The sequence below is a fragment of the Geotrypetes seraphini genome, chromosome 16, assembly GCF_902459505.1.
Source record: "Geotrypetes seraphini chromosome 16, aGeoSer1.1, whole genome shotgun sequence".
Lineage (NCBI taxonomy): Eukaryota > Metazoa > Chordata > Amphibia > Gymnophiona > Dermophiidae > Geotrypetes > Geotrypetes seraphini.
In genome coordinates, this window is record NC_047099.1 from 4,538,818 (window position 1) to 4,561,474 (window position 22,657).

Below are 22,657 nucleotides of genomic sequence, written 5' to 3' on the forward strand. Positions count from 1 at the left end.
CCGCCCCTCTCTTGTTTGCCGGCGTTCTAAAGCCACGCACAACTTCCGCCCCTCTCTTGAGAAATGGCAGTCCGACTCCCTTAACTTCCGCCCCTCTCTTGAGAAATGGCAGTCCGCTTCCCTTAACTTCCGCCCCTCTGTTGAGAAATGGCAGTCCGCTTCCCTTAACTTCCGCCCCTCTGTTGAGAAATGGCAGTCCGCTTCCCTTAACTTCCGCCCCTCTCTTGAAAAATGGCAGTCCGCCTCCCTTAACTTCCGCCCCTCTCTTGTTTGCCGTCGTTCTAAGTCTCGCACAACTTCCGCCCCTGGAACATTTCGACTCGTCTACTGAGTCCGTCTCTAAGAAAGCGGCAGAAAATATTTGAGCTGTACCGTGAACTACAGTCCTTAATCCCTACCCTGGAAGTCCCGCGAGAGCACAGTAAGAGAGGTTGCATGGTGGGGGTGAGGTCCGTCTAACTTCGAGCTTTTATAGTGATGCATGCCTGCAGAATGCAGGAGATATATACATTTGTAACCTATGTACACCATATGCGTGCATACCGAGTCGTATAGAGATGGTGCATGCAGGGCAAATGTCCATGGTACTTAATGTATGCATGCACCTATATAATTATCAGGCGTATATTCTGTACTGTTCCAGTGTATTCATGAAAAGTCCCAAAAGTTCACCGGTCTGTAAATTTAACACTTCGATCTTGAATCCTCAACTGTAATAATATACACTCAAATTGTGTGGGTGGGTGTATATATATATATGAAATCATAAGTTTTCAGTGCCCAATCTGCATTGGAGCCACAGCGAGATCAAATCGGGACCATCATAACGCCATCGTGGCAGGAGATTGGGCACATGATTTCATTATTTATTTATTTGAGTGTATATTATAGCTGAGGATTCAAGATCGGAGTGTTAAATTTACAGACCGGTGAACTTTTGGACTATACATATACACCATATCTCTGTCCAATATATGTGTGCACAGAGACATGATCAAAAAAAAAGTCCCCATTATAGCTGGCAAGTACAGGGAATAGGTAATGCTGCATCTCCTCACCAATACTCTTCCAATGCACAGGACTTCAGAGTACAGTTTGTCTCTGCCCTGCAGTAACCATGGGTCATTCTCTACTTCAGTCATGTGCAGGGATTCCTTGTGTGGCCTCATTTGCAGGTCAGTGGGGGCTGAAAAGTAGGGCAGTGTGTGAAAAATAAACAGAGCTGGCCCTGCAACACTGTTCCTTATTAGAGTTAGAATTCCCTCGAGTCTCAGTAAACTGGAAATAAAGCAACTTTCCACCTGGGCCTCTGCTCTCAGCCACAAGAAGTCTCTGAGCTAGTGTTAGGCAGGATAACCCCTTGATGCCTGAGCCCCACTGGGAATGCTCCAATATGACAACCATCGAGAAGTCAGGAGGAATAAATCAGTTTAAAAACAAAGCAATTGCTTTTCTAAACATGTATATCACTTTTTTAAATTGTTTTATTTTTTATTATTTTCCAAATACAAAGATATAAACCATACATCACAAACAGTGAACAAGTCCCCCACCCCCCTAGAACAAAGAGGACAACAGGCTAATTTTACATATCATCAGATAGATACAAAAATGTGTGATGTGCAAAATAAAATAAAAAAGAAACCAACAACGCCCCAGATCTACTTCACCAGTTATCACCATGCAACCAGCCGAACTGAGATTTACTAGAAGACAAGTAGTATTGTATCTCTAACAGAAATCAACGCACCTCATCTTTCCACGTAAGATAATTATCCCAATCTTTATGAAAAGGTACCATTCTTTCCATATTTATATGCCATCAATTTAGACATAAGACATATATAATCTAACTTATGCAGTACCTTTTCCATAACTGGAATCACAGGTTTTTTCCACGATTGGGCCAACATGTATATCACATTTTGACGGTGAAGGAGAGTTTAAATTGTAGCACCTGGAGGGGGTTTGGGGTGCAATGACATGGGCTTTCCACTCCGCCAGTGTAGGGCTACACATTTGTTGAGCTCCAGTTGGGTATGTGTTATTGTAAGGCTCTTATGCTCCATTTTATTGAGTTTATGCAAACCACTTCAATGGATTTTCTAGAGACATAATATCAAATATAATAAACTTTTTCATTCTTGTATAATGATTTTAGTATTCTAAACTGCCTAGAAGATGCCCCCCAGTATGCAGTATAGTAAGACGTGAAAAAAATTGAAACAAAATGTAGTTTCGGTTCACAAGAAGGTCCGCTGTCTGCTCCCTGGGCTGATGCTCATTCTCACCCTCTCACTGCCATTGCAATCTCACTACTCGTGGTCCCTTCATCCTAGCTGTTCTCATATGCACCCCTGGATCCCTCCACAAAATACTTGCTGCTCTTCATTCTCCAACAATATTCCTTCAGCATTGCACTGCCAGCATATGGTGGGTCACCTCCCCTGCTGAAAAGGCTTGAGCAGACAGCTATACAATTGTAAGGGAATTAAAATCCCTCCACACCTCAGCCTCCCAGATACACAACAATGTACCTAATGAGTGCAAATCCCCACACCCCCAGATGCATAGGAACTAATGTTAGAATTAGTTGCCTTGCAGTACTTGGGAGTCAAGTTTGCTGGAGAAGGTGACAGAGGCCAACCCTTGAGGCACCACACCTGGACAGAGTGGCACAGATTCTAACCCCTCAGACACCATATTGGGATACAGAAAGAGTTATACTGGCCCTTGGGGGGGCTGGTCCCCTGGCCTTCAAATCCTGTTCTACAACTAGGGATTCCAAGAAAGGAGTCTCTTGGGTCAGGGTGGGCCTTCATTGATGTTTAGATTATGGCACTAAATTTTCTATTTGTAACCATCTGTTTACAGCTGATGAAACCATTTCCATCACTTCAGAGAGGATCCTAGACTAGCGAGAGATGACAGAGTAGGAGGGCACTGAAGACACAGCATGAACCAAGAGATTGAGGGCGATCTGTCAAGAATGTTGACTTAAGGTCATGCCGTACCCATCAGAGAAATCAATGAGTCAGAGCCTCCCTCCTTATATACAGGGGGTGGAACCCAGTGGCATCTTGCACTCTTTGGAAGTGTTGAAGAGTCAGAACCTCTTTCATTACAAACACCCTGGAGAGGGCATCTCGTGCAACCTGGAGAAGCCAAAAGATCAGAAATGCTTCATTTACAAACATGGAGTCCCCAGAGTTCTCATGTGCTCCTTGGAGAAATCAAAGCATTGGAACCCCACTGCTTATAAGCACAGGGACAGCACAGTCCTCATGTGCCCCTTGGAGAAGTCAAAGTTTGAAGACTCGCCTCCTTATAAACACAGTGACCCTGGAGTTGTCTTCTGTCCCTTAGAAAAAGCAAAGCATCAGAGCTTCCATTCTTACAAACATGTTGTCTCCAAACTTAACTTACCTTCCCTTAAAAGATCAAAGAATCCGTATCCCCTTTCTTACAAACCCAAGAACCCCCAAGTTGTTTTATGCCCCCTGAAGCAGTTGAAGACTCAAAACTACACTGTTAGCAAAATTAGGGTCTCCAGAGTCCTTATGTGCCCCCTACAGAGGTCAAAGAGTGAAGGATTTCTTCACAAACCCAAGGACCCCCAAGTTGTCTTGTGTCCTCTAGAGAGGAAGACAAAGTGTCATAGCCTCCCATCTTATAAATACAGAGATGTCCTCTTGTGTCCCCTGAAGAGGTCAAAGGGTGAGAGCTCCCCTCAAAAACCCAATGACCCCCAAGTTGTCTTGTGTCCTCTAGAGAGGAGGGCAAAGTGTCATAGCCTCCAATTTTACAAATACAGAGATATCATCTTGTGTCCCCTGGAAAGGTCAAAGGGCGAGAGCTCTCCTTACAAACACAGGGACCCCAGAGTTGTCTTGTGTCCCCTTAAGAAGGCAAATCTTCAGGGCCCTCTTCCTTATAAATGGAGGGATCATCAAATCAACTTATGCCTCTCGGAGAGGTCAAAGGGTTTGTGCCCCTCTCCCAACAGGTGTGGAGATCCCAGAGTTGTCTTGTGTCCCCTGGAGAGGGCAGGAGGTAGGAGTCCCCTTCCTTTGAAATGCAGCTACAGTGATCTTACACTGTGCCCTCTGGAGAGGTCAAGGGGTCCGAGCTATTCTCTTTACAAACACAAATATAACAATGTCACATTATGCCCCCTGTTGAGATCAGAGGCTCAGAGTACCAAAGTTGCCAACAATGAGATTCTAGAAATTGATGACACTGAAAGCAACACCTGCAGCCACCTGGAAGCTGGCAGCCAGACTCTACAAAGAAAGGTCTCATCTCTCAGGCTAATCAGTAATGGTACAGGAGACGGAGGAGGGCCATCTCGGAGGCTACAACTCAGTCCAGAACCAGCACAACCCCACTTGTCAACATCGGAATCTTTTCCACTGGAGACAACAGGAGATGCTTGGAGCTGCCAAGGAGTCAGAGATGCAGCAGAAACGGAGACCTTCACTGACAGCAGGTTAGAAAACTTCTTTCTTGGATGGCTAAGGTATAGGAAATACTGCTTGTAGATATTGGGGCTCATTTTCAAATTACTTGAACACTCAAAAAGTGTAGTATTTGTATGTCTATACTTTGGAAATAAATCCCATATGACTTAAGAACATAAGACTAACCACACTGGGTCAGACCAGTGGTCCACAAGTCCCCGACAGAAACCCAAACACTAACAACATTCCATGCTACAAATCCTAGGGCAAGCGATGGTTTTACCCATGTCTAGTCAATAGCAGACTATGGATTTTTCCTCCAGGAATGTGTCCAAACCTTTTTTAAACCCAGATACACTAATCGCGCCTACCACATCCTCTAGCAATGAGTTCCAGAGCTTAACTATTCTCTGAATGAAAAAATCAATTCACTTTTACCAGTTGGACACAGCTCAGGATTTTGTAGACATCAATCATCTTTTCCAAGCTAAAGAGCCCCCAACCTCTTTAGCCTTTCCTCATATGAAAAGAGTTCATCCCTGTTCCCTGTGACTAGATGCTCTGTGGTTTTCTGACTCTTGATATTTTGAGTTCCCTTCCAGCCCTATTTTTCTGTAACTTTCCATGATCTCTTTCTATTTTTTTTCTCTGACTGTAGCTGATCTCCCCCAAGTCCCTGTAGAATGGGGGATTGTGGTCACTTCCAGTCTTCCTTTCAGTGATTCTTATCAGATGGTCTCTTAAGTCCATTGCAACTCTCACTTTCTCTAATTGCTGAATGGGATCATTTATACACAGGGATTTTATCACTGATGGAAGAGAAATACTTTATACGTAGACTGTAGAACATAGGTTCCCAACCTTTTTTTTTTAATTGGAGCCCACTTTTTCAGTGAATGATTCAATAGTGCCCCCCTTGGGTAAACTATATTGTACATACTATATATTGAAAAACAAGGATAAATTTTTAAAATTATTTTATTAGAATATAATAACAATATTGATGTATTGCTCACAGTATGATTTTAAAAATATGTTATTAAAAAAAATGGGATAGACTGGAGTCTTGGAAGCTCAAGATACGCTAGGGAGACAGAATTCCTGGAGGCTACACAAGATTGCTTCATGAAGCAGCTTGTTAGAGAACCAACGAGAGGAAATGCCACTCTGGATCTAATCCTAAATGGATTTAGGGGACCTGCAATGGAAGTGGAAGTAGTGGGACCGTTGGGGAAACAGCGATCATAATATGATCAAGTTCAAGGTTGAGGTAGGAATACCGAAAGGAAAGAGAACCATAGTGACAACTTTTAACTTCAGGAAAAGAAACTACGAAGCGATGAGGGAAATGGTAAGGAAGAAACTTAGGAACACTTCCCAAAAATGGCAAACGGTAGAACACGCCTGGTCTTTTTTCAAGGACACTGTGAGCGAGGCGCAAAATCTGTATATCCCCAGATTCAGAAAGGGGTGCAAAAAGAGTCGAACAAAAGACCCGGCGTGGATAACTAAAATAGTGAAGGAAGCGATAGGCAATAAGAAAAATTCATTCAGGAAATGGAAAAAGCACAAAACTGAGGGGAACTGGAAAGAGCACAGAAAGTATCAAAAAGAATGTCATCGTGTGGTTCGAAAAGCCAAAAGAGAGTATGAAGAGAGACTAGCCAGGGAAGCACGAAATTTCAAACCGTTCTTTAGATATGTTAAAGGGAAGCAGCCGGCTAGGGAGGAGATGGGACCGCTGGACGACGGAGAGTGGTAAAGGAGGCGAAAGAAGTCGCGGAAAGACTTAACATGTTCTTTTCGTCTGTATTTACAAACGAAGACACAACCAACATACCGGAACCTGAGCAATTCTTCAATGGAAATCGAGCAGAAAAATTAACATCCATGGAAGTGAGCCTTGAAGATGTGCGCAGGAAGATAGAAAAACTAAAAACTGACAAATCCCTGGGTCCGGATGGAATCCATCCAAGAGTTCTGAAGGAATTAAAGGAGGAGATAGCGGAACTACTGCAGCAAATTTTCAACCTATCCCTGAAAACAGGCATGATCCCGGAGAATTGGAAGATAGCCAACGTTACGCCCATCTTCAAAAAGGGATCAAGAGGTGACCTGGGAAACTACAGACCGGTGAGCCTGACCTCGGTTCCAGGGAAAATGGCGGAAGCACTGATAAAAGAAAACATCGATGAACATTTTGAAAGAAACAAACTTCTGATAACCAGCCAACATGGTTTCTGCAAGGGGAGATCGTGCCTAACTAACTTATTGCACTTCTTCAAAGGAATTAACAAACGGATGGACAGAGGAGACCCCATAGACATCATACCTAGATTTCCAAAAAGCCTTTGACAAGGTGCCCCATGAACGCCTACTCTGGAAACTGAAGAACCATGGGGTGGAAGGAGACGTACATAGATGGATCAGAAACTGGTTGGCGGGTAGGAAACAGAGGGTAGGGGTGAAAGGCCACTACTCGGACTGGAGGAGGGTCACAAGTGGTGTTCCGCAGGGCTCGGTGCTCGGGCCGCTGCTATTTAATATATTCATAAATGATCTAGAAACAGGGACGAAGTGCGAGACAATAAAATTTGCAGATGACACCAAACTATTTAGTGGAGCTCGGACTAAAGAGGACTGCGAAGAATTGCAAAGGGACTTGAACAAAATAGGGGAATGGGCGACGAGATGGCAGATGAAGTTCAACGTTGAGAAATGTAAAGTATTACATGTGGGAAGCAGAAACCCGAGGTACAACTATACGATGGGAGGGATGTTATTGAATGAGAGTACCCAAGAAAGGGACTTGGGGGACATGACAATGAAGCCGACGGCACAGTGCACAGTGGCCGCTAAGAGAGTGAATAGAATGCTAGGTATAATCAAGAAGGGTATTACAACCAGAACGAAAGAAGTTATACTGCCGTTGTATCGGGCGATGGTGCGTCCACATCTGGAATACTGCGTCCAATATTGGTCGTTACTCGAGAGGGTTCAGAGGAGAGTGACACGTCTGATGGGATGGAAAATCTTTTATACGCTGAGAGATTGGAGAAACTGGGTCTCTTTTCCCTGGAGAAGAGGAGACTTAGAGGGGATATGATAGAGACTTACAAGATCATGAAGGGCATAGAGAGAGTAGAGAGGGACAGATTCTTCGAACTTTCGAAAAATAAGAGAACAAGAGGGCATTCGGAAAAGTTGAAAGGGGACAGATTCAAAACAAATGCTAGGAAGTTCTTCTTTACCCAACGTGTGGTGGACACCTGGAATGCGCTTCCAGAGGACGTAATAGCGCAGAGTACGGTACTGGGGTTTAAGAAAGGATTGGACAATTTTTGTGTAGTGCAAGGGTTAACGCGCGCTAAAAATGCTAGCGCACCTTAGAGTCCCTAGTGTGACTCCCAAGTTTCAAGTTTATTTAAAATTTGATATCCCGCTTATTAAATATCTAAGCGGTGTACATGTAGTAAGTTGGGGAAAATACAATGATAGGACAGATACAAAAAAAGGGAAAAACTGTAGAGAGGGAATAGATTTTTCATATGTAATAGATTTGTCTGAAGAGGAAAGTTATTTATGAATAAATTATAAATTAAAAATGCATCTTCCTGCAGGAAAAGGGGATAGAGGGGTATAGATAGAGGATTACTGCACAGGTCCTGGACCATTAGGCCACCACGTGAGTGGACTGCTGGGCACGATGGACCTCAGGTCTGACCCAGCGGAGGCATTGCTTATGTTCTTAGTGAGAGAGCTGAGCTTGATATGATGATGAAACTTCCATCCAGTGTATGCTCCTTCCTCTCTCTCCACTTCCCTTCAGTGTCTGCTTCCCTCTCTCTCCCATCCTCACTTCCCTTCAGCATCTGTTACCCTTCCTCCCTCTCCCTCCACTTCCCTTCATGCCACTCAACCTCTTCCCCCTCATCGGGCCACCTTCCTCCCTTCCCCTCACCTTCACGGGCATTCTTCATAGTTTTCTCTTTCTGAGGTGTCCGGACATGTCCGGAGGTATCTCACCAAGTCCCGCACAACTGCCCTAAAGCTTCTCCTCTGATGCACTTCCTGTTTCCACCTAGGCGGCTTGTGTCAGAGGAGAAGCTTTAGCGCCAAAGAAGTTGAAGCGTCAAAAGTTGAAGCGTCAAAACAAAGACGACAGTGCTGCCGTAGGGAGCTACTGCTGTAGAATGTTAAATTCCTATCCTTAGAATCTCTGAAACATCTGATCTTTTTTCTGTGCCAGTCATGTTTCTCCTTCTTGTCGTTTAAAGCTCGCAGTGCTTGCCTACAAACAGTCATGAAGTTCCTTCCGATTTTCTGTGTCGAGAGTCTGTTGAATTTCCAGCTGATGGTTCACCAGTTAAGGAAAGCAATTCAGGTACTGATAATCAAAAGCTGACTGTGTTTTTCTGTCCGTTCCTCTTTGTGCCTGTGTCGATATGACTAAAAATTATTAGGCTGTCAATCCACTATCAAGTCAATAAATCTATAAATCTATCAAGTCTATAAATCTACTAGCCTCTTTTATTCAATGGTGGAAAAAAAGCCTCAGATGTCGAGCAAATGCACCATCTGGTGTCTGTATGTGATAACTAAGTGCTCTTGATTCAATCAAGAACATAAGAATTTCCATCTTCGGATCAGACCCTGGGTCCATCAAGTCTGGTGATCCGCACACACGGAGGCCCCGCCAGGTGTACCCTGGCATAGTTTTAGTCCCCATATCATTGTATGCTTCTCAAGGGAGATGTGCATCTAATTTACCCTTACCCGTATCACTCTATGCCACTCTTAAGGAGATGTGCATCTAGTTTACCCTTAAATCCTAGAACGGTGGATTCTGCAATTACTTCCTCTGGGAGAGCATTCCAGGTGTCCACCACTCGCTGCGTGAAACAGAACTTCCCAATATTCGTCCTGGACCTGTCCCCCCTCAGCTTCAGTCTATGTCCTCTTGTTCGTGTCACATTGGACATTGTAAATAACTGCTTTCCCTGCTCCATTTTGTCAAATCCTTTCAGTATTTTGAAAGTCTCGATCAGATCCCTTCGCAGTCTCCTCTTCTCAAGGGAGAACAACCCCAGTCTCCTAAGTCGTTCCTCATAGTCCAGGTTCTCCATACCTTTCACTAGCTTCATTGCTCATCTCTGCACCGTCTCTAGCAGTTTTATATCCTTCTGTAGGTATGGAGACCAATGCTGGACGCAGTATTCCAGGTGCGGTCTGACCATGGCTCTGTAGAGCGGTATTACAACTTTCTCTGATCTACTCGTAATTCCCTTCTTTATCATGCCTAGCATTCTATTTGCTTTCTTTGCCGCCGCCGCACATTGCGCCGACGGTTTCAGGGTCCTATCTATCAGTACACCCAGGTCCTTTTCCTGTTCGGTCTTTCCCAGAGTTACACCTGACATACTAGTGATCTTTATTTTTTCTGCCTAAATGCATCACTTTACATTTTTCCACATTAAAATTCATCTGCCATTTATCTGCCCACTTCTCCAATTGATTCAAGTCGCTCTGGAGTTCCTCGCTGTCCTTCTGCGATCTGATTGCCCGACATAGCTTTGTGTCGTCTGCAAACCTGATTGGCAAAAAAACAAAAACCACCTGCCTTCCTATTTTATTTAAAAAATCTTGTTTAACTAATACTCTCCTTTATTTTAATTTATTTTCTTCAGTCTTCTTTCTTTCATATTTTTTTATATCAGTCTGTTTATCAGAAGATAAAAAAAGATCTTATAAGAGGCTATTAGACTTATTGATTTGACGCCACTTTAGAAAACAGTGGCTAGAGAGAGTGGTTGTAGAAATTCCACATACTTATACCACTGTTTGTGAATTGGGATAACTTTGCCTTGTGCAAAAAAATTATTTGGAACATAAAATGAAATAGAAAGTCGTAGAAAATGAAAATGCAAGACCAAACTGATCAGACGGACTACAGTATGAAGTTAGAACCATAGGAGAACCAAAATATGTATGCTTTGTTGACGTGTCAATACCAGGTTATAGGAATGGAAAAGATTATGAAGCACTAGGATTTACAAATTGAGATTGGTGGAATAATAATAAGGGCTTTGGGGCCATACAATGGAGTCTTACAAGGAATTCAGAATTACTTAACCTGGAAGGACTATCGCCATTCCAGCTACAAAATGTATCCGTTATTCGGATGTGCATATAGTTTGTCACGATACTTGTACAATTCTTACATCCTTGGTTAGGACTTGAAATTGTGAAGGTACAATCATCCAAAAGACCATGACTTTTTAAGATTTGATGATATTATAGAGATATATACCTGGTTATTAAAATGTGTGGCGCAGCCTCAGCACCCTAAGGTTGTGGCTTCAAACCCCACGCTTCTCCTTCTGATCCCGAGCAAGTCATTTAATGCCCCCATTGGCTCAGGTACATTAAATGGAATGTGATTCCACCCGGACAAAGAAAAAATGCTTGAGTACCTGAATGAATTCATGTAAACCATTCTGAGCTCCTCTGGGAGAACAGTGTAGAAAATTGAATAAATAGTGTGAAAAGTTTCAGCTTTTGATAACCAGAGCTGGAATTGTGACATCATAATGCCTCATTCCACCAATAAGAGCCAACCTCATCAGTGATGTCACAGTGGCTTCATTGTCCTAGGCTTGGCTTACTTTTACTACATTCCGATTTCTAGAGTGGCGCAGTGGTTAAAGCTACAGCCTCAGCGCCCAGAGATTGTGGGTTCAAATCCTGTGCTGCTCCTTGTGACCCTGAGCAAGTCACTTAATCCCCCCATTGCACCAGGTACATTAGATAGTGAGCCCACCAGAACAGACAGGGAAAATGCCTGAGTACCTGAATAAATTCATGTAAACCATTCTGGGCTTCCCTGGGAGAAGAGTATAGAAAATTAAATAAATAATTGTGCCAGACACGTATGTTCATGCTTATCTGTAATTGTTTATCCACCATATGTTCTCTCTGCTTCCATCTTCATAGAGTCACCTCTGATATCCTCTTGCTTGCTCGAAAGCCCAACTTCTGGTGAAATGATCCTCGACTCTGAGGATGAGGGTGGGAGCATGTGTCACTCCAGTAGTAAGGTAAGGGGAAATGTGACAACCCCTCACACTCTGTAATACAGTGAAGGAAATCAGGTGGCAGAAGGAAGGAGCCTTTCATACAGTCAGGATAGCAGAGGGAAGGGGTGTCTTTCACAATAAGATTTTGATGTTGGCACATAGGGCATTGCACCTAGGCGTTTATTGAGGGGACTTCAGCACAGTAAGGTGAGGGAAGATATGTAACAAAGGGGGAGAGGTCTCTTCCACAGTAAAAGGGGGGGCTGACATTTCTTTCATTTTTTGATTCCCCTCTCTAGCTGTCCTTGAGGAATTATCAAAAGACAAGATTTAACACTTTCATCCCCACATTCCATGAACACTTCAGGGCAACTAGTCGCAAGTTATACACCTCATGGAGACCTCGGGTAAGAAAACAGTTGGGAATTAAATCAGTTACAGTTATTTGATATACCACACTTTACTCACAAAAAAAGTCAAATCAAAGCGGTTTACATAATATAAAAACTATGGGGAATGATTGAAAAGCAAAAGAGACAGGGAATAAACAAGACAAGTGTATCACATGTGCAGAGGGTCTGAGCACTGCTGATACTCTACACAAGTGTAATATGTATAGGTCTGGGGACGGTCTTATGCTCAATGTTGATACTGTACACAAAGCCCCATTTTTTTGCCTAACTGTACTGTAATTTGGCTAATTTACACTTCTCTCTCCAAATTTGTGGGTTTAGAACTTGCAACTTTGGTTATTCGTGAATTTCTAAACCCTGACACCCCCCCACCTCCTAGACCTCTCCACAATGTACCTGGTGGTCTAGCGGTGAGGCGGGGCAGGAGCGATCTTCCTTCGCTCTTGCCCCGTGCAGAGCCATCAACAAAAATGGCTGCTGTGAGTTCCTGCTCTAGTCTCATGAGACCATGGCAGCCATTTTTGTTGACGGCTCTGCACAGGGCAGGAAAATCGCTCCTGCTCTACTTAACTGTTAGACCACTAGGTAAGGTGTGGGGGTGGGTCAGAGTCAAGCTTAAAAGTTATTAGCGCTTTTTCCACATTCACAAGCTGGGCTCTGCCCCTAGCCCCTGCAAATATGGAGAGAGAAGTAGAATTTTAAGTGTTGGTTAATGTCAATACACGTTTCTTTTAGCCAGCAGGTGAATCCTTTGATGTGAGATCTGCTTAGCTCGACCAGCAGCTGTATGAGAAAATCATTGCGATACCCTCTTGTTATAGAGATGCTTGGAGAACGAAAGAGGACCATGGGACACGTCTCCAGTCCAGACCTCAAGCAATCACAGGAAATGCTCCCCAGCTCAAAGGGAGCATCTGACTGTGCAAGATTTAAACAGATCCCTAGGTTGCAAAGAGAGGATCCTTAATGTAAAAGGTCACAGCTAGGCCAGATTTAAGATTTTGATGCTCATAAGCAAGACCAGAGAGCAGGAGATGAGGGGGTGGGGAAGACATCCAACAGAGGAACAGAGAAAGGCCACAGTGCTCCAGTGATGCCCTTTGATGCAGCATATAACATGTGGTAGCAGGCTTCTCTTTGGCTTGGATATTTGGTGTCTTTAGAATATGGCATCCTAAGCAAATTTGCCTATACACGAGGCACATAAATTTCTGAGACTGTAAAGGGAGAGGCCTTAGATGACACTTACTGACCAGTACTTTATTTCCAATTATTCTGCATAATAAAGGTAACTTTCTTTTTTTAACATCTTTCTCTTTATTTGTGCAATGCTAGGAATGATCAGTGAAAATAGCAGAAATGTCTCTTCCCTGCACATGGCTCAGGATTTTTATAAAGATGATACAATAAGGTATTCAATGTATACTTGCAGACAGCAGGATACACAGATGTTGCCTGGGGGATACGGTGTCATGGTGAGAGAAAAGGCACAGCAATGGACTTTATTCCCTGAGGTGTCACCTAATGAAATAGTAGGCAAGAAACACCTGAGGATGGTCTCTGTTCCCTGTAATACAGTGAGATGGAAATATCTGGAAATGTGTTATCTGAATTTGAATGCAACTCTTTTTTTTTTAAGTCTCTGATAGAAAGAATATGAAAGAAGAGAGGACATTCCTGCTGTACATACTGTAATGAGAATACTGGAATGGGAGGGTGAGGAGTGTTTGGAATCCCCACCCTTGGTCCTCTTCTTTGAGAATCTCTTTGCAAATGCTGAGGTCTCTTGGTTCTCATCTTTGAGAATGCCCACTCTAATCTTCAGTTGCATTGGGACTGAAGATAGGATTCACCTGCTGTGTTACACGGATAAAAGTAGTACGACGGCTCAGCTCCTTAAGTTTCGCAGCTCCGACGTAGGTGCAGGTGGAGCGGATTCCCCCTAGAACGTCTCTGACAGTATGCTCCACATCACCTTTGAAGGGAACTTCCACCGTCTTTCCTTCTGAAGCCCTAAAAAGAAAAAAAGAGCTCAAATGTAGACAAATCCTGGGTTTCTCCCCAGCAACTCGTAACACTATCCTGCCTCTATTTTTCCCACTCACTGACACCTCTCTGTCAGAAATTCATGAAGGCTCACCGGTACTCTGCCACACCCCCAGCATGGCGCTTCATGGCAGTCTCGGAACTCATTCCATAGAAAAGTTTATATTTCTTTCCATTCTTCTCAATTATGTTGCCGCCCGATTCTGTATGTCCTGAAAGCATTCCTCCCAGCATCACAAAGTCGGCTCCTGCACCTGAGGGACAAAAGGGCCAATTCATAAGGACAGAAAAACAGCCTTACTGGGTCAGACCAATGGCCCATCAAGTCCAGTAGCTCATCTTCACAGTGGCCAATCCAGGTCACTAGTACCTGGCCAAAACCCAAAGAGTAGCAACACTCCATGTTACCGATCCACGACAAACAGTGGCTTCCCCCATTTCTGTCTCAATAACGGAAAGGTCGCCTGAAGTTAGGCACCTAAATTTTCTGTGCTAAGCACAAATGCTATAATGGCATTTAAGCGTGTAATTGTATTATGGAATACTAGTGTAAGGCAGCATTTAACATAGACACATGATGGCAGATAAAGGTCCATCCAATCTGCCCATCCACTATCTCCCCCTCTCTCTATTGGCTAAGGCTTTTTTTTTTTTAATAATTTCTTTATTCATTTTTTCATATTACAACAAGTGTATCAGAAAAAAATATATGATCTTATAAATACACACTTGATTTACCTTCATGAACACTTTAAGTACAACATATCATATTTATATTCATATTTTATAATGTTCTAAATAATATGTAATTCATTTAATATGTATGACCAATATAAATAAAATAACCCTCCCCCCTCCCAATCCCTCCCTACCTATTTCAGAAAATCTAACCTAATCCTTTAAAATTTATTAATTAATTCATACATATTGTGAGATAAATAAAATAATACCCACCCACATCCCCATTTAACAAATATCTTATTATGGGAAAATGTTATTACTCATTACAAAAATCTGCTAATGGCCTCCAAATCTTTTTTGGTAAATTTCAGAAAATTTGGCTAAGGCTCTTAATACTTGCATTATGAGGTCATAGAGCTTTATGGTTATAGAAACAGGACAGTAGATAAAGGCTAAAATGGTCCATCCGCAGCATCCACTATCTCCTCCTCTTCCTATTGGCTAAGGCTCTTTACACCTGCGTTGTGAGGTCATAGAGCTTTATGGTTATAGAAACAGGACAGTAGATAAAGGCTAAAATGGTCCATCCGCAGCATCCACTATCTCCTCCTCTTCCTATTGGCTAAGGCTCTTTACACCTGCGTTGTGAGGTCATAGAGCTTTATGGTTATAGAAACAGGACAGTAGATAAAGGCTAAAATGGTCCATCCGCAGCATCCACTATCTCCTCCTCTTCCTATTGGCTAAGGCTCTTTACACCTGTGTTGTGAGGTCATAGAGCTTTATGGTTATAGAAACAGGACAGTAGATAAAGGCTAAAATGGTCCATCCGCAGCATCCACTATCTCCTCCTCTTCCTATTGGCTAAGGCTCTTTACACCTGCGTTGTGAGGTTATAGAGCTTTATGGTTATAGAAACTTACACCCTCTCTATGGCAGTTGTAAAAGCGCCTCTGAATACAGCACCTTACCTACGTAACTGATAGTATTGTATAAAGTACACAGTAGACTAGACGGGATGCCCATGCCCCACCCACAAGAATGGCCCTGAGCAGTTAGACGTTATCCCACCCACAAGAATGGCCCTGAGCAGTTAGACGTTATACATGCGTACTTTATGCACATGGGTTATGACCCTATTCCAATGCTAGTTAAGGCCAATTATCACCAATCAAGTAATTAAATTGCACATGCTCCATGTGTGTTCCACAGGTTATATCGCCATTCTTGGTCACTTCCCTCTACTGAAATTCTCCTTAACAATTCAAAAAGGTAAAAACAGAAAAATGAAAAAACACTAAACATAATTTTAGTGTTTTGCGGCTGATTGTCGCATCTTATACAGGGAGGTTTTCACAAACGAGGTTCTTGGTTTTGTTATTAGTGGAAATACCTTCTTTGTTTATTTCCTACAGAATTTTAGGATAATTTACTCAATATCTAACTGTGTACCATTTATATAATAAGGGAGAGGCAATGGATCAGCATTACATAGGGCTGGAGAAACGGTCACCAACAAGGCAGAAAGGACAGAGAGCAAGATCAGGGTCTGTAGGGATCTTCTTTCTTGTGAGGCTGGGTTCTATGCAAGAAATCTTACCGAAGGCCTTGGCAACGTCACCTGGGCAGCAGCAGCCTCCATCCTTAAAAAATAAAGAAATACATAACAGGCTCTGCACATTAACGCTGGACTTCTATTACTAGTCCATAGAGTGCATCAGGGCATCTTCTTGAAAGGTGCCTGTACAGACCAGCACAGCACAGCTTGTGCTGGTTAGTACTGCACAGATGCAGTGGTGTTTTACCGATATAATGTGTCCATCCAGGCCATGGGCAGCATCAGCACATTCGATCACTGCGCTCAGCTGTGGGTATCCAACCCCTGTCTTCTTCCGGGTTGTGCACACAGAGCCTACACAAACAAGCATCAGCACAAAGCTAAATTATCCCTAAATATTTCTTATTTTGCTACAGATAAATTCATATGTGCTACCAGGCTAACATCTTTGTCCTGGGATAATTTCTGCTACTCTGGTTCTTCCAGTATCGCTCCTCACCCTGTTTTTGGTTTTGTCATGCTTTTCTTTTCAGAAGAAATTCTCACTCTGTTTTCCCAGAATAATTACCTGGGCCGATTCCCACTTTAATAATATCAGCTCCTGAGAGAATAAGTTCTTCCACCATCTCCCCTGTTACCACGTTCCCTGCCTACAGCAATGAGACCAAGAGAAAAACAAGCAGAAAACTGTTCCAGGAATAGCCAGCAAACACCTTTATGCATCCATGCATCTTATGTATGTCTAGTAAGGTTCTAAAAATAAGTATTTTTATATATTAAGATGTTAAATAAAATACACACACATCAGACCAAGCCTGCTTAGTCGCATCAAAGTACAGAGCAGGAAGCAATCTCTTGCAATATAGGTTAAAAATACACAGATGTATACATCACGAAGTCCTGACTAGTGAGAGAATGACAAAGAAATGTCTTTTGTGTATGAGCATAATATATATTGTACAGACAGGTATGCATACACACAAAGATATTTCTTTGATATTTACCCACCAGGCAAGACTTCTAGTTAGGCCCTCCAATGTTTCCTTTCCTCGCTGTGTGACCTAGTTTGGTTGCTGTGTCTGTGTCCATTTGCACATTGGTCTCATAAGTACAGCTGTGTGCACACCCAGTAGTCAGCAGAATGGGGTAGGCCATAGGGATTGTAACCCCTACCAGTATTTTGCCTAACACAATATGAACTATTAGCTTGGGGGAAGAGCTGGAGATTGGTTTATTTGGCCATGTACCCACTCTCCCATAGCATAGATTTGGTGTATTTTGGGTTCTCGGCCCTTTGGGTGGTTTTAAGGAAAAAATTAAGTGAGTCGGTTTAGTTGAGGGGTTTGTCTCTTAAGATTCCAGGCATTCTGCCAGCTGAACAGAGACAGCTATAGTTAGCAGAATGTCATTGGCAGGCAAAGTCATTGGCAGGCCTTCTTATCTCCTCTTTGCTTCCCTTCTTGGGATTTCTGCTAAGTCACCTTTATCTGTGCCCTTTTCTTCCACCATCAGCTCTAGACTCGATTCCTTCCATCTTGCTGGGCCATATATATTTAGAACAGACTTCCTGATTTGACATGCTCATCTCTAGCTCTCTTCAAATGCAGGCTAAAAGCCCACCTCTTTAAGGCTGCTTTTGTGAGACTCTTAGCCACTTATTTGCCTGTTCAATACCCATTAATAATTCCAATAAAAAATGAAACTCCTTAATCTCTTATTTGTCTGTTTTAAGTAGATTGTAAGTCTCAGTCTAGAGGGTGTTTATGTTGTAGATAAGCATTCCTCAGGAGCTGTATCCATCTGTCTTGTCTATAAGGCAGAAAAGATGCAGTAGGCTAATTCCCATTTCTGCTAGTTCCTACAGTCCAAGCAGAAAGGAGGGAAAAACATGCCCAGATCACCCAAATTTGGAGGAAGGAATAATTGCTTATCTGAACAAAGGAACCCTTTCCCTCCCTTTCGTTTTTTTCCTTTTATGTAATTTCCAATATAGAATGAAATTGTAACTTTTCCCCCCTTTCCTCCTTCAATCATGTCTGTCTTTAATACGACTGCAAAAATGTTAGTTGATTTATTTAATTTGTATGTTGTTTTTTTATCCAATTGTATGTGAGACCACTAACTAGTGGCTTTTTAAATTGTACATCGCTTAGAAAATTTGTATAAGCGATTCATCAAATGGTAATAAAACTTGAAACTCGTTACACAATGCATTACAACGGATGTATTCTGAAGTCCAGGCTAAAGGAAGAAACGGATACTACAATATATTAAGTGCATAGGGATACTTTACCATGATTGTGTGGTCAGGAAAGTGGGCACGCACATCCTTCACGTACTGAACAAAGTGTTCCGAGTAGCCATTGGCAACATCCAGGCAGATATAGCGGACTTGAGGTACTGCCTCCAGGATCTTCTTTATCTGTTCAAAATCGGCCTGTCCTGTGCCTGAGCTAACAGCAACATGCTGGGATATAAAGAGAGTGAGTGTGTTAGTGGTGGGGAGGGGGAGGGGGAGGGAGAAGAGCAAAAGGCCAATATGTGAAAATTAAGGGGTGAGAGCCAAGGACTGGGACTCACCTGCAGGCAATCGGGGTTCTCAACAGCAAACACTTTCCATTGATCCACTGAGTAATGCTTGTGGATGGCAGTGAAGAGTGAAAACTACAGAACAGAGAAATGGGGTTGGGGAAAGAAGGGATGTGAGACCTATCTTTACGCTATCGTTTACTTACTTCCCCCCACACACCTCTTTTAATTGCCATACATAAATTAAAAAAAAACAACAACCCAAAAAACAGTTGTGAGTCTGTGACCTAGATATTACCTTACAGAGAGCCTGTGCCATCTCAAAAGTCCCCACAGTGTCCATGTTGGCTGCGATAATGGGGATCCCAGTGTAGGACTGTTTTGAATTGCGGAAAACATAGGATCTTGCTAGCTCCACCTGCCAAAGCACAAAGGGGGAAAAAAAAGGTAATTCAGAGATCATTGGGGGAAGAAGAGGAGAAGGTCCATTCACCATCCCAGTGAGGAGAGCTTAGCAAGACAAGACCTAGGGCTCCTTTTACTAAGCTGTGCTAGCGGTTTTAGCACGCATGTTACACGCTAATGCCCCATAGAGCTGACGTTAGTATTTTTGTGTAGTGCAAGGGTTAACGCGTGCTAAAAATGCTAGCGCACTTTGGAGTCCCTAGTGTGACTCCCAAGTTTCAAGTTTATTTAAAATTTGATATCCCGCTTATTAAATATCTAAGCGGTGTACATGTAGTAAGTTGGGGAAAATACAATGATAGGACAGATACAAAAAAAGGGAAAAACTGTAGAGAGGGAATAGATTTTTCATATGTAATAGATTTGTCTGAAGAGGAAAGTATTTATAAATAAATTAAAAATGCATCTTTAAACAGAATACTCCACTGATGTTTATCGCTACAGAGGATGCAAACATTACAAATTTTTGATTGTTGCTGTTTTCTGGGTCTCGCTGCGTCTGCGCCGGCAGCACTGTCATTTGATGGCTGAAATGTCGGTTCTACCTACCCAGATGCAGCGAGACCTGGAAAACAGCACCAATCAAGACGCCAGCCATGGAAGCCTAAGAGAACATTATATATTCTTGTCACATCCTTATCTGTGTCACTAAAAAAACTGTTCTCATCTTTGACCCCCCCCCCCCAACTGTGGAAAGGATTCCATTTTCAAGTATGGTACAGTGTGAGGGCATGATGAAAGTTGGTATGTCCAGAGGAAAAGGAACTGCAGGCAAGGTGCATCTAAGTGTTGCATGAAAGATGAAATATCCTACAGGGTTGTAGTGTTTTGTGGGTTGGGCGTATCCCAAGAAAAGAACACTGCAAGTGAGGTATGTCCATGGGAGATTTAGCAAGGATAATTTCTGTCCAAAAATGTATAGATAAGCCAGGCACTAGTACAGCCCTGCATGCAGGGGTCATGATAAGGATGAAAGATAACTGTTTCAGTAAAGATGAGGCGTGCCCTGTAAGGACTGAGTATAACCTGGAGAATGCAGGTAACGTATGACCAGATTTGATACAGTTCATGGGTTCAGTATTGGTTGGTCTCTTGGAGGACATGTATTTGGTTAAATGTCTTATGTTGTTTGTATGTACTGTTCATAAGTTAAGGATGCGATTTGATGTAAACTGCTTTGAAAGAGCATTTTGGTTATGAAATGGTGCATGAGCATTTTAATAAAAATAAGGCCGAGGTGTATACAGACATGTTGAGGTACAAGCTAGGCCTGTCAGTATGTGCAGAAAAATTAGACAGGTCTGGATATGGTGCAGTAAGGGTGAGGCATATCTGGATGTCTTAGTAAGGGCAGGGTGAACCAAATGGGATGCTATAGAGACAGGGTATCAAGCTATCAGGCAAAGTTGATCAGGATGGATGATGGTTAGGGCAAGGCATGTCGCAAGGACCCATCTTTCTATAGTGTAGAAAGAGTGAGGCATATCTGGATGCATCGTAGTAAGGGCCAGATATCAGGGCTGACCAACAGGGCAATTGCCCTGAGCCTAGTGTTACCAGACATCTGGGAAAACTCGAACATGTCGGATGGACTTTGTAAAACACAGCAGTTTGCGGGTTTTGGAAAGCACCAACGAGCTCTGGCCGCATCTGGAGGTCCTCTCGTATGAGGAAAGACTAAAGAGGTCAGGGCTCTTCAGCTTGGAAAAAAGACGACCAAGGGAAGATATGATTGAAGTCTACAAAATCATGAGTGGTGTAGAACGGGTACAAGTGGATCGCTTTTCAAGATTTACAATGATGACGTCACACACTTCCACGCATGCTCAAAGCCCTCCAAACACAGCCGGAGCTCATCGGGGAAGATGAGGCTTTGTAGCGGTAGGGGCAGAACAGGGCAGGACTGGAGAGAGAACAGGGCGGGGTCATATCTCTGAAATTTTACTGTTCAAAATATGGTAACCCTACACGGACCCCCATATTAGTGTCCTATAGTAGTCCCAAACTTGCCTGAAGTTCAGTGGCGGAGCAGGGTGGGGGTGGGGGGGGTTTCCATCCCAGGCACCATGTTGGTGGGGGTGCCAGCACTCCTCCTCCTCTCTGCCCCCGCCTCTTCCCACTCATCCCCTCACCATGCGCACGCCTCCCTTCCCCCATACCTCTAGTTGTTCTCTGCTGTGAGCAACAACTTCAACGTGCTCCTCGCAACCACGTCATCTCTCCCACTGATGTTACTTCCGGGTGTCACGCATAGGAACTGACATCAGAGGGAGAGCCACTGAGGTCACGAGGAGCACACTGAATTTGTTGCTCCCAGCAGTGAACAACTAGAGGTACAGGGACTTCAGGGAAAGGGGGTGCGCATGTGGCAGGGAGGATCAGGGAAGGAGTGGGGCGTCTCTCACCCATGCTAAGCCACTGCTGACGTTGAAAGCCTACCAGTAAGACTTGGGGCACCCTCCCTACTATCTGTCTGGGGACCCATCACGTCTATCAGATACAAGACAAGGCGATCAGGAGATGCGGTGGTGATAGTGTGCTCTAAGGGAAAGAGGTATAGCACAGCCAACGTCTCTGGCAATGATGCCGCAGTCCCAGTGGTGAGCATCTCACCTCGCTGCGTGACTTCAGCGTGCTTCGCTTTGGCCGCAGCAACACGTCCTTGAAGTCGAGCTTCACATCGTTGTCAATGCGGGGCATTTTCTACACGTATGATTCACAAAACCGGTCTAGAGCCAGCCCTGGGGAGGAGAAAATGAGGCCCTTTCCCAAAGTCTGGTCAAAGGCACCACCGCTGTCTCCTTCGCACAACCTAACCAGTTCTTCTTGTGGCAAACGTCAATGGACTGGGTCGTCAAATCTGGCACGTGCCACACGGTCCTCCACCATAGGCGTTAAAGTTTCCAATTGGGTTTGTTTTGTTTTTTTTAATTAAATAGCGTTCAGCCAATGTCTTTGGCCCACCCAGGGTAAGAGGGGGAGGTGAATTTTAGATGTTTTGTGCGCAGTCTGGTGCAGAGGCGTTGACCTTCAAAGGGTTAAAGCTGAGGTGGGTGACTCCTTGACTATAAAACCAATAAATTAAAATAAAAAATTAACGGGAAAAATCTAAAAGTTTAAAAAACCCAAAACCACCAGGAAGGATCCTTCCGCAGCCGGTAACGAGTCCCTCTCCCAGTCAACGCGCGGAAGGATATCTAAGGATTGTTCTAGAATAGATCTCAGGAAGTAACGGGTGGTTGGGATCGGGCTTGCGCGCGCGCAGCAGTCGGCCTTCGTCCTCAGCGACATGGCTCCACCCACCCGCCATTCCCTGCCGGGCCTTCGGCCAATAGGCATCCCGAACTCTGTCCAGGCCGGCCAGAGCGAGGCTCAAGACGCGCCCTCTTCTTCAAGAGCTTCCGGCGCGCGGCCTCCGAGCCGCGCTCC

The 22,657-nt window shown here is 43.6% G+C and overlaps 2 protein-coding genes across 8 annotated transcripts; one reads left to right on the forward strand and one right to left on the reverse strand.

Moving 5' to 3' along the window:
* Positions 1–236: 236 nt before the first annotated feature.
* On the forward strand, positions 237–13,255 carry LOC117349548. 7 transcript variants are annotated; one of them, XM_033923101.1, is made up of 6 exons: positions 238–449; positions 2,875–4,489; positions 8,738–8,844; positions 11,454–11,557; positions 11,836–11,943; positions 12,685–13,255. In XM_033923101.1, the coding sequence occupies exons 2-6, from the start codon at positions 3,006–3,008 to the stop codon at positions 12,718–12,720; spliced, it is 1,839 nt and encodes a 612-aa protein (XP_033778992.1). In that variant the 5' UTR covers positions 238–449; positions 2,875–3,005; the 3' UTR covers positions 12,721–13,255. The 7 variants fall into 7 exon arrangements, 5 of the variants coding, with proteins under 5 accessions (XP_033778992.1, XP_033778991.1, XP_033778993.1 ...); XM_033923100.1 differs by having other exon boundaries at positions 238–421; XM_033923102.1 differs by having other exon boundaries at positions 238–421; positions 12,689–13,255.
* GMPR2 (guanosine monophosphate reductase 2) lies at positions 13,247–22,551 on the reverse strand. Its single transcript, XM_033923106.1, has 9 exons — positions 21,842–22,551; positions 19,062–19,181; positions 18,815–18,898; positions 18,528–18,701; positions 16,803–16,884; positions 16,482–16,588; positions 16,277–16,319; positions 14,090–14,249; positions 13,247–13,962 (listed from the first exon to the last, which is right to left on the reverse strand). Exons 1-9 carry the CDS (start codon positions 21,926–21,928, stop codon positions 13,764–13,766), a joined length of 1,056 nt encoding a protein of 351 aa, XP_033778997.1. The 5' UTR covers positions 21,929–22,551; the 3' UTR covers positions 13,247–13,763.
* Positions 22,552–22,657: the final 106 nt, after the last annotated feature.